Raw genomic sequence first — 11,315 nt, 5'->3', positions numbered from 1 at the left:
TCTCAGACTGGACTCAGACTGGACTCAGACTAGATCAGTCTGGTCTCAGACTGGACTCAGACCAGACTCAGAGCTGGTCGCAGACTGGACGCAGAGCTGGACGCAGAGCTGGTCTCACACTGGACTCAGACTGGACTCAGACTAGATCAGTCTGGTCTCACACTGGACTCAGACCAGACTCAGAGCTGGTCGCAGACTGGACGCAGAGCTGGACGCAGAGCTGGTCTCAGACTGGACTCAGAGCTGGTCTAAGACTGGACTCAGACTGGACTCAGAGCAGGTCAGGTAGATTTTGGGGGTTTTCTGGGTGTTTTGTGTGTCTGTGCTATGAGGCATGTTCCTGTATTTCTTGTGTGTCTTTGTGTTTCACTTCCTGCTGTCAGATTTATCCCCCCTGAGCTTTGTTCTTCAGTTTTGCGTCTCTGACACGTTTGTGTCTTCTTGTCTCATGTTGTGTTTTTGTGCTCGTTTGGTGTGTGCACTTTGTCTCCCTGCAGCTGTTGTGGTTCTGGATGCCTTCATCTTGTGTCTCCTGAGGTTTTTTTGTTACATTTTTGGTCTTGTTCGGAGGTTTTGCAGCTTTGCAGTCGTCATTTTGTGTTTGGCTCTCAGTCGTTGTGGTTCGCGGTCTGTCCGTCTCCAGGTTTAGTCGTCTCTGCATGTCTCATTTTCTTCATGGAGCCATTTTGTGTCTCTGCAGGTGTGTTTGGCACTTCTGTTTGTTTCAGCTTCATTTCTCTGTGTTTGTGTGAGTATGCTGTGAGATTTTTCCCGTTTTTACAGCCGTCTGCTCCGCCTGTCACTATTCCCGAGTGTCTCCACAGAAATGTGACTGAACACGAGCACTTCACGCAGACTCCTGGTCTGGAACACCAATGATAAACTTCCACCTGCATCGCTTTTTGAATCCTCCCCACAGAAGCTCAAAGTGCGCACACCTCCGTCTCAGCTGACCTCCACCACACGTTCCTACTTTTCTTCACTTTAGCTTCTTTATCGAAGGATTCAGACTCTTTGATTCGTCCACGGTCGCCTCAGACTTGTCCTCCAGTGTCAGACTTCCTGATTATAAAACATAAATTCAAATGAAAAGATCAAATTCTTATTGTCTGTTTAAACTGTAAACAAATTACAAAAAAAACACGAGATAAAAATCTGGAAATGTAAAAGCAGTCTCCAGATCATGGAGTAAAAACTGTAAATTCTGACATTAAAATCCAAAATATATAACAAAACAAATCTTTATTATCATACTGCACTGATGGAAGTCACGCACTGACGGCGGCCTTCACCACGCCCACGTTTGTTTTAATGACCCCTTATAAACCGTTGAATGATGACATCAGCGCCGGGATAAGAAGGGTTCAGGTGACATCATCAGGTCACGAGACAAATCTTCTGTATCTTCCTTCATGTTGTTTCACATGCTTTTGATTTTGAATGTTCACATCGAGCGTCTGACCTGACGCAGAGCTGCTAACATCAAATCAATTTCATTTTGTTTGAAAATTAAAATTAAAAAATCTTTTTGCGATTACCAAGAAAAAAAAGACGATGGAAGCCTTAAAAAAAAATCCAGATTATGAGATTAAGTCGGGGTTACGACATCATTTAAACGCCAGTCTGAACGTCTGCGTCCCCTCAGGCGTATCTGAGGACCCCACGGTGGGACTAAATCGTCCCTTTAGTAATGCACTTCCTTTCCCCTCCCCTCAGTGGAGCTGCGCGGCGTGCTGCTCCTGGCCGTGCTGCAGTGCTGCTCGGTGGCGCTGTGCGGCTGCGAGCCGCGGCTGGTGAATGTGGGCGCCGTGCTGAGTCAGAAGCGATACGAGCAGGTGTTCAAGGAGGCGGTGAGTCAGGCCAACGCTCTGTACGGGAAGGACAAGTTCAAGATGAACGCCATCTCCGTCACGCACAAGGCCAACGCCATCCAGATGGCACTCTCTGTCTGCGAGGACCTCATCTCCAACCAGGTGAGCACCTGCTGTCACATGACCCCTCAAACCTGACTCAGAAATGTCTTATCCCCGCCCCGCCCTGAGCCTGGTTCTGTCAGAGTTGGTCACATGATCGCTGAGGTCGTAAACGGCCTAAACTGCTGCAACTTTCATGGTGAAACGAAACTCTTCCTGTTTACCTTTCACAGTAAAAGCCCCGACAGAACTATGGGAGGTTTGAATGTTAAAATCTGTCTCCTCTGTTAACCTAACCTCAGTGATCAAACATGATCTCAGATGACATGATTTATTCTGATTTCACTGCAGGATGACTTTTATTTTGACAGGTTTACTGGTGGGGTGGTTGGGGGTCATGACCCTGTCCTGCAACAACAGCAGCAGCTTCACAGAAGTCATCTCGTAACGAAGCGAAATGCTGATTTTGGTCTAAATGAAATGAAAATGAATGTAATTAGTTGTCAGATAAAATAATCATTACCCATGAAATGTATTTAGATCATTGAATTCTCGTGTTATTAGCTCACATCATTACATTGTTCTCATATTTTTATGTCATTTATAAAAAGAGAGTCCAAAACAACACGAGCGCCGACACGTCTGAATGAGTTAATTACAGGAACATTAAAAATCAAAACGTCAGAGCGTCCTCAGCTGGATTAGAACAGGATAAAACTCGTTTCATGGCTGCAGAGGTGACGTACAGGACGCTGTATGCTGGTCAAATTCTGATTGGTTGATAAGCGAGCTGAACAGGTAAGGGAGTTCACCTGGACTGAGAGAAGCAAGAAAAACAGACGAACAACAGAACAAGCAGAGCTGCTCACACTGCCCCCATCTGGCAGCAGACGCTCACTGCAGGTTCACTGGGTGCACCTGGACACGCGGCCACGCAGAACGAACTACACCTGGATTCAAACTCAGGACCTTCTTCCTGTGCGGCCACAGAGCGCACCACAGTGTAAACACTACATGTTGCTAGGCAACCGTTTCAGATGAATGTCTACGGGGCCAAAATGGCGTCCTGGGTAAAATCGCTGCACGATGTATATGTTGTGAAATTTGAGGCGATGGAGTTAAAATCCCACAAGATCAAAACAGCGCGCTCGGTTTTCTGATCGTGTATCAATAAAGTTGTCACATTTGTAGCAGCTGTTTCCATCTAGTTTCAGGATGATCTCAGTCGTGTTTGGTTAAACTCTGTTCGTCAGGCCATCTTCAGACTTCAGCCGTGGCAGATTTATTTATGTCACGCTGATTCTTTCAGTATGTGCAGAGACATGTGGGGGTGGGTGTGCTCGTGTTTCATAATTATAATCAGAGTGAGAGTAAAACTGAGAGCAACAGCAGAATAACAATCACTGCACTCATGTTAAGCTGACTGGGCTCGTACGTTTTTAATATTTGGGAACATAATGTCATCTGTTGCCACCAGGAGGACATCTGTACAGGGGCAGAGAAAACAAAGCTGTTAATAAGAAAACTGCTCAGTTAATCCATCGGTGAAATGATTCAACATGGCAGTCGTAATGTGAACGTTTCCCTATTTTAGGAAAGAAAATCTTCGCTTTGTACATGGACACAAATCAGCTGAAACGAGAGAAGTCTGTTTCCCAAATTACTGTAAAACGTGTCGTATTTTCTCATTTTTACACAAACATGATTCAGTCTTCTGTCCTGTTTGTGGACCTGAAGACTGACTCAGTCTGATTTAGTGACTTTTTTAGGAGAAGTAATCTCAGACCTCTATGCAGACGTAAGATTTATGTAAACCATCTGAAGGCCTCACTGCCCGACTGCACAAGATTAAAACTTGAATAGCTTTGAGCTGTATGCCAAGAGTGAACGAGACATCGATTCACTGATCCACACCACCAGGCTATACAGCAATGACATTGGAATGTCGTTCGGGCTGGAGAAGTGTAGTCGGATGATAACAAAGAGAGGGAAGGTAGTCAGAACTGAGGGGATCGAACTACCAGAAGGCAACATTGCAGACACAGAGGACGGTTACAAGTACCTGGGGATCCTACAGGCGAATGAGAACCATGAAGAGGCCGCTAGAAAGACTGCAACCACCAAGTACCTGCAGAGGGTCAGGCAGGTCCCAAGTCCAGCACCCTGAGGCTGTACGCTAAGCGGAAGGAAGGGGGCCGGGGACTGGTGAGTGTCAGCACCACAGTCCAGGATGAGACAACGAACATCCAAGAATACATTGGGAAGATGGCCCCAACTGACCGAGTGCTCAGTGAATACCTCAGGCAGCAGAAACCCAAGAAAGAGGAGGGAGACGAGGAACCATCATGGAAGGACAGGCCCCTGCACGGTATGTACCACTGGCAGATAGAGGAGGTGGCTGATATCCAGAAATCCTACCAGTGGCTGGACAAAGCTGGACTGAAAGACAGCACAGAGGCACTAATCATGGCAGCACAAGAACAAGCTCTGAGTACAAGATCCATAGAGGCTGGGGTCTATCACACCAGGCAAGACCCCAGGTGCAGGCTGTGTAAAGATCCCCCAGAGACAATCCAGCACATAACAGCAGGGTGCAAGATGCTAGCAGGCAAGGCATACATGGAACGCCATAACCAAGTGGCCGGCATAGTGTACAGGAACATCTGTGCCGAGTATAACCTGGAAGTCCCGAGGTCAAAATGGGAGATGCCCCCAAGGGTGGTGGAGAATGACCGAGCTAAGATCCTGTGGGACTTCCAGGACCCGAGCTTGGAGGATTGACCGCCTGCAGGGGCGAGCGGGGATTTATACTTACAGTGCTGTTGAAGCGATTTTCCCCTTTCCAATTACTTTTTTTAAGGTTTGTCACACTTTAATGTTTCACATCATTAATTGGAGATTATGTATGGGAATTTCAGGAGTGGGACCACGCCTCCAAACATGCTCCTTCCGGTCCTCATCTGTACAGGTTCCCCCAGTCCTGCAAGCTGTCATTCTCGTTTACGTGCTCCTCCCCTTTTCAATTCTGTAACTTCTTCACTTCTGTTCAGTACGTGGGGATCTGCTGGGCCCGGGAGCCGTCGCCAGGCCCCCTCAAAGCCTTCCCCAAACCGCAGCTCAGCTCATGCCCAAGCATCACCTTTACCTACTAAAACGCTGTCAAACATAAAATGAGGACGTGGGTCCAGCGAGTGAAACAAATGTAAATATTGGACAAAGCGACCCACAGTGAGAGCCTTTAACCACACACTGTCACAGAACAGTGGAGAACCTTCCCACGAGTGGCCGGCCGACCAAAATTACCCCAAGAGTGCAGCGACGACCAAGAGGTCACATGTAGGTTTGGATTTTTTGTGTTTACTTGTGCTAATCTTTGTCTAATATTTAAATTTGTTTAATGATCTGAAACGTTCAAATGTGTCAAACATGGAAAAACACAGGAAGAGGGCAAACACCTCCTCGCTGTACGATGGAAGCAGTGCGTAACAGAGTAGCCATCCATCTCAGAACGAAAGCATAGAAACAAGCAGTGTTTTTGTGCCTTTAAAAAGATATTACAATGATTTCAAACAGATGCAATCAAATCAAATCCTGTCAGATTGTCAGCAAACAGCTGCTCTTTGAGTGCATCAGAAATATTTATGTGTTTTTATGTGCAACCATCAGAGAAAAGACTATTCATCCAACACGGGCTCTGTAACCTGTTTCCTTTGTGGAGAAATGAGGCCAACATGGCGTCGATGTGTCAGAGGGAGCGATGGACGTCAGATTACCGTCCTCTCTCTCTCTGTCTGCAGGAACGCAGATGTAATCCGTCCAGAGAGATGCAGGGATTACAGCGCAGGCCTGTAACTGTGTTTGCTGCAAGCTGCTTGGTTCGGCTGAGCAGCTGCTGGTGGTTTCATGTGGTCACAGGTCCTGTTTGTGCTGCTGACAGGGAAAAGAAAACGTGCTTTCACTGCGGTTAGTTTATTAAAAACATGACACGATGATGCATCCATCATATCAGGATGAACAGAAGCTGTTAACAGGTAGAGTCTGCCTGTGGAAATGATATCCAGCTCAGTCTGAGGTCACGAGGCGAACGTCGGCTTCATGCTTGTAAAAGCCGCAGCTTCCTCCGAGCTCAGAGGAGACGGGAGTCCACGTCTCACACTCTCTCTGTCTGTGCCTGATGTCCAGACCAGAAAACATTTGTTCCTTCCTGTTGCCCTTCACTGTAAGAGCCTCAGATGGTCTTGCACTCTTGCAGTGGAAGAAGCAACTGAATAAAACAGGACACTATTGAAGTAACGTGCACCAACACAAACTCTTTGATCTGCTGACAGTAGCGGCGGTCTGAGTACAGTGGACTCATCTTCCTGTTCAGGAAACAGTTTGAGATAATCTGACCTTTTGCCACGGAGCGTGCTGGAAGCAGGCATCAGGGCTGTGGTCATGACAGGATGGACGTGGTCAGCAGCAACACTCGGGAGTTCAGATGATGCTCAGCTGGTCCTGAAAATCTGCCTCACGACGTCACACCAGCCTGAACACCAGTGAAGGGTAAAGGCGGGATGCCGTCGGAGAATCGTCAGACCAGGAAATGTTTTTTCGTCTTCTGTCATCCGGTTTTTGTGAATGCGCCCGTCTGCTGTTCAGAGATGCTCGTATGCAACCTTTGGTTATGAGTTGAAAGCAGTCTGTCTCTGACCTCTGACCTCTGATGTCAGCAGGGCATTTTCTCCCAGAGAACTGCTGCCGACTGCGTGTGTTTGTTCTTTTTATTTTATTTGTTTGTCTGTAAACTCTGGAGATGTTTTCGTTTCTGACACACTGAGACGACCAACTGTGCAGTTGCATCGCGTACTTACTGATGCTTAGTTTGAACCTCTGCAGGTCGTCTTGAATGCGCTGAGTTGCTGCCATGTGATTGGCTGGTTAGATGTTTAGGTTAGCAGGCAGTTGAACAAAGGGGCCAATGAGTGTACAGTATGAATGACTTGTCTTACATAAATGAATTATTAAGAAGATGAATTAGATACGCAGAATTATTAATGACACTATCAGAATGAACATAATGTTTTATTCATTTAGTTGGTTTTATTTATTGTAGCAATCACACTAAACATCGTTACTGGCATCTGTGTTTTAAAAGATCTTTTGATTATTAACATAAATGACAACGTTCAGGATAACGCTGCTTTCACTGCGAACACTGTACAAAGACACTACATGCGTTTAATTGTAATACAACACCTGTAGGGGAAAAAAGAGCTTTAACTGCAAAAGTGACAAGAAGTCTGAGCACTTTCACACATGCAGAGCACAATAATGCCCGGACTGGGCAGCCACAGGTGCCACCAGCAATCAGTCTGGGCAAGCAAGGCAGGCAGTGCTGGTCCAGTGAAGTCCAAAAGTAGACCTCGCTCTCCTTAACGTTCAAACGACATTCAGCCCTCCAGCGTTGTTTGTATCCAGTCTGTTGATGGATACATAACAGCGGGCTGCTGTCTCTGGAAGCACGAATAACTCTGGAAGCTGTGGTTCCTGTCATTTTGATGTGTCCGTGTCAAGCTGAGACCAGAAGCATTTTCTGGTTGTTAAATCTGTTTGATGAAAGACTGATGGGAGACCAGCATCACTGACAAGCTGCTGCTGCTTTCACTGATCTGAGATCATTTACAGTGGGGCAAAAAAGTATTTAGTCAGCCACCGATTGTGCAAGTTCCCCCACTTAAAATGATGACAGAGGTCAGTAATTTGCACCAGAGGTACACTTCAACTGTGAGAGACAGAATGTGAAAAAGAAATCCATGAATCCACATGGTAGGATTTGTAAAGAATGTATTCGTAAATCAGGGTGGAAAATAAGTATTTGGTCACCTCAAACAAGGAAAATCTCTGGCTCTCACAGACCTGTAACGTCTTCTGTAAGAAGCTTTTCTGTCCCCCACTCGTTACCTGTATGAATGGCACCTGTTTGAACTCATCATCTGTATAAAAGACACCTGTCCACAGCCTCAAACAGTCAGACTCCAAACTCCGCCATGGCCAAGACCAAAGAGCTTTCGAAGGACACCAGGAAAAGTATTGTAGACCTGCACCAGACTGGGAAGAGTGAATCTACAATAGGCAAGCAGCTTGGTGTGAAAAAATCAACTGTGGGAGCAATCATCAGAAAATGGAAGACATACAAGACCACTGATAATCTCCCTCGATCTGGGGCTCCACGCAAGATCTCATCCCGTGGGGTCAAAATGATCATGAGAACGGTGAGCAAAGATCCCAGAACCACACGGGGGGACCTGGTGAATGACCTGCAGAGAGCTGGGACCAAAGTAACAAAGGTCACCATCAGTAACACACTACAACGGCAGGGAATCAAATCCCGCAGTGCCAGACGTGTTCCGCTGCTGAAGCCAGTGCATGTCCAGGCCCGTCTGAAGTTTGCCAGAGAGCACATGGATGATACAGCAGAGGATTGGGAGAATGTCATGTGGTCAGATGAAACCAAAGTAGAACTTTTTGGTATAAACTCAACTCGTCGTGTTTGGAGGAAGAAGAATACTGAGTTGCATCCCAAGAACACCATACCTACTGTGAAGCATGGGGGTGGAAACATCATGCTATGGGGCTGTTTTTCTGCCAAGGGGACAGGACAACTGATCTGTGTTAAGGACAGAATGAATGGGGCCATGTATCGTGAGATTTTGAGCCAAAACCTCCTTCCATCAGTGAGAACTTTGAAGATGAAACGAGGCTGGGTCTTCCAACATGACAATGATCCAAAACACACCGCCCGGGCAACAAAGGAGTGGCTCCGTAAGAAGCATTTGAAAGTCCTGGAGTGGCCTAGCCAGTCTCCAGACCTCAACCCCATAGAAAATCTGTGGCGGGAGTTGAAAGTCCGTGTTGCTCGGCGACAGCCCCAAAACATCACTGCTCTCGAGAAGATCTGCATGGAGGAATGGGCCAAAATACCAGCTACTGTGTGTGCAAACCTGGTAAAGACCTATAGTAAACGTTTGACCTCTGTTATTGCCAACAAAGGTTATGTTACAAAGTATTGAGTTGTATTTTTGTTATTGACCAAATACTTATTTTCCACCCTGATTTACCAATAAATTCTTTACAAATCCTGCCATGTGGATTCATGGATTTTTTTTTCACATTCTGTCTCTCACAGTTGAAGTGTACCTCTGGTGCAAATTACTGACCTCTGTCATCATTTTAGGTGGGGGAACTTGCACAATCGGTGGCTGACTAAATACTTTTTTGCCCCACTGTACCTGTGCACTGTGTGGACACACAGCTAGCATTAGCAAGGATTAAGCATTTTAACGGGGACGACCTTCCTGACCGACCGCCTTGGCTTTTTCCTTGATGGGGGGCGGGTTCTGCTGAACAGAATTTAAATCTTTAGTCTAAAGTTTGATAACATGACCCTTTCAAGTACTACACAAGTCACACAAGTGTACTAACAGAAGTATCTGAACCGAGACACATCCAGTGTTTACTTCATTTTCTTCAGGTCCGATTTTAAATACAATCGAGCTGCTCGGTGATTCACCACAAAGTTATTCTGCTAGAGCGTCGGCAGGCGTAGTGACGTAAGAGTTTCAGCTCACGCTCTCTGATTTCTGTCTAAAGCTGCAAACACTCGGCAGGACATAAAAGTTTCTCTGCAGATCGCTGAGGTTTCTCTGAAGCTGGTGAAATGGAACCATTTCTCAAACTGGGATCCAGGAAGGATGATTTTACTCGTCATAAACACCGACCAGTCTGAACCTTCACAACACGGGCGGAGTTGGTTTATACCAGTGAAACCAGCATTTTATATTATTTGACTGATTTCAAACTGCAGACAAAACGTTTATCATTTTTTTAAATGTTACTCAGCAGCCTGGGATGACTTTGATCTCACTGATCCAAACACATGTGCAGGTTTTACTACAGGACGCAGCGCAAACACGAGTGTAACGGCCTACAGTCATCCTGCTGTTGGACACAAACCTGTCAGCAAAGCTGCTGTGAGCAGATTCCTCGTTCTCTACATCTAACTGCAAAGATTGAACTGAAGGAAAAACTGCCTTCATCATTTACACAAATATGAAGAATAAACTCATCAAATGTAATTTTAAGAATCTTTTCATCTGTATCATTAACATCTTATGTGTGAGGCAGAAATGTGTGCACTGAACTGTAACCTGAGTTAGTATCAAAGGTCTTACGGCCGATTTGAACGTTTTACGCTTTGTTACGTGTGAACGTCCTGGATCGTTTGGCTCGTAGGATTCACAGAGCAGGATTTGTTCCCAGCAGTTACTCTGCAGCGTTTGCTGTTTGCATCGTGGAAAAATCCTGCGTCTGCATCACAGGGCCAGTCATTAGACACGAAGGACTGATTAACATGAAACATTTCTGTCTCACTGAAAACAAGGGAAAACCCACCGAATAACTGAGAAATCATAAAAAGTTCCAGCTAATGTGACAGATGTGCTACAGATGTGCTACGTGTCTCCAGAAACCACAGCTCACTGCTGCTTTTCTGCAGACCTCTAACATCAAATAGTAATTCTAGAAAAATCCATCAAACCCGCCGGCGCTACTTTCTACTCGACCTTTCTGTGTGGTACACGGACATCTGAACTGAGATGTGTTTGTCTTACTCTGTAGGTGTACGCCATTCTGGTCAGCCATCCTCCACAGTCCAACGACCACCTGACTCCAACGCCCGTCTCCTACACCGCCGGTTTCTACCGAATCCCCGTGGTCGGCCTGACGACACGCATGTCCATCTACTCTGATAAGGTTAGCTCGGTCGGTCTGTTACAGCAGAGCGCTGACGGTCTGAGCTGCAACGCTCACATGAGGATCTGATCCTGGTTCTTTACACAGCTGTTTGCATCCATCATTGTTTTATTCGTCAGAGCCTTTCATCTTGGTTCTGAATTTTCTCCACTGGAGTGAAAATCAGGAAAGTTCACTTTTATGCAGATGACATCCAGGTGTCCCAATCAGAAAACACACAGAACGAGTGAAAAATCACAAAAGGTGTCACGTCTGCAGAGGTGAACGGCGTGGAATCAGGTGAATGTGGACCCAGAATACAGACAAGGATGGAGGTGGATGATAACAAAAAGCGAGCCTTTATTTGGCTGAATAAGAGTTCAAACAAAAGCAAAGGAAGACAGGATAAAGACATGCTGTGGGAGAGAGACAGAGATTAATAACAGGTATGATTCGGTGCAGAGAGGTCTGTTAACACATAGTGAGTGAAGAAGAAACACCCAGTGCATCATGGGAATCCCCCAGCAGCCTACATCTATTGCAGCATAACTAAGGGAGGATTCAGGGTCACCTGGTCCAGCCCTAACTATATGCTTTAGCAAAAAGGAAAGTTTGAAGCCTAATCTTAAA

General features: G+C 46.0%; 1 protein-coding gene across 2 annotated transcripts in view; it reads left to right on the top strand.

Annotated features, from left to right (window-relative positions):
- grin1b (glutamate receptor, ionotropic, N-methyl D-aspartate 1b) overlaps positions 1 to 11,315 on the top strand; it is a 68,727-nt gene that overhangs the window by 1,155 nt on the left and 56,257 nt on the right. For both annotated transcript variants that reach the window (XM_005749168.2, XM_005749169.2), the window contains exons 2-3: positions 1,717 to 1,973; positions 10,572 to 10,706. In XM_005749168.2, coding sequence (XP_005749225.1) covers positions 1,717 to 1,973; positions 10,572 to 10,706 — 392 coding nt within the window. The remainder of the gene's footprint in view (positions 1 to 1,716; positions 1,974 to 10,571; positions 10,707 to 11,315) is intronic.

The sequence above is a fragment of the Pundamilia nyererei genome, unplaced genomic scaffold, assembly GCF_000239375.1.
Source record: "Pundamilia nyererei isolate P.nyererei 1_Seehausen unplaced genomic scaffold, PunNye1.0 scaffold00238, whole genome shotgun sequence".
NCBI lineage: Eukaryota > Metazoa > Chordata > Actinopteri > Cichliformes > Cichlidae > Pundamilia > Pundamilia nyererei.
The sequence above is the reverse complement of the archived record's forward strand: the minus strand, read 5'-3'. Positions and strand labels throughout refer to the sequence as shown.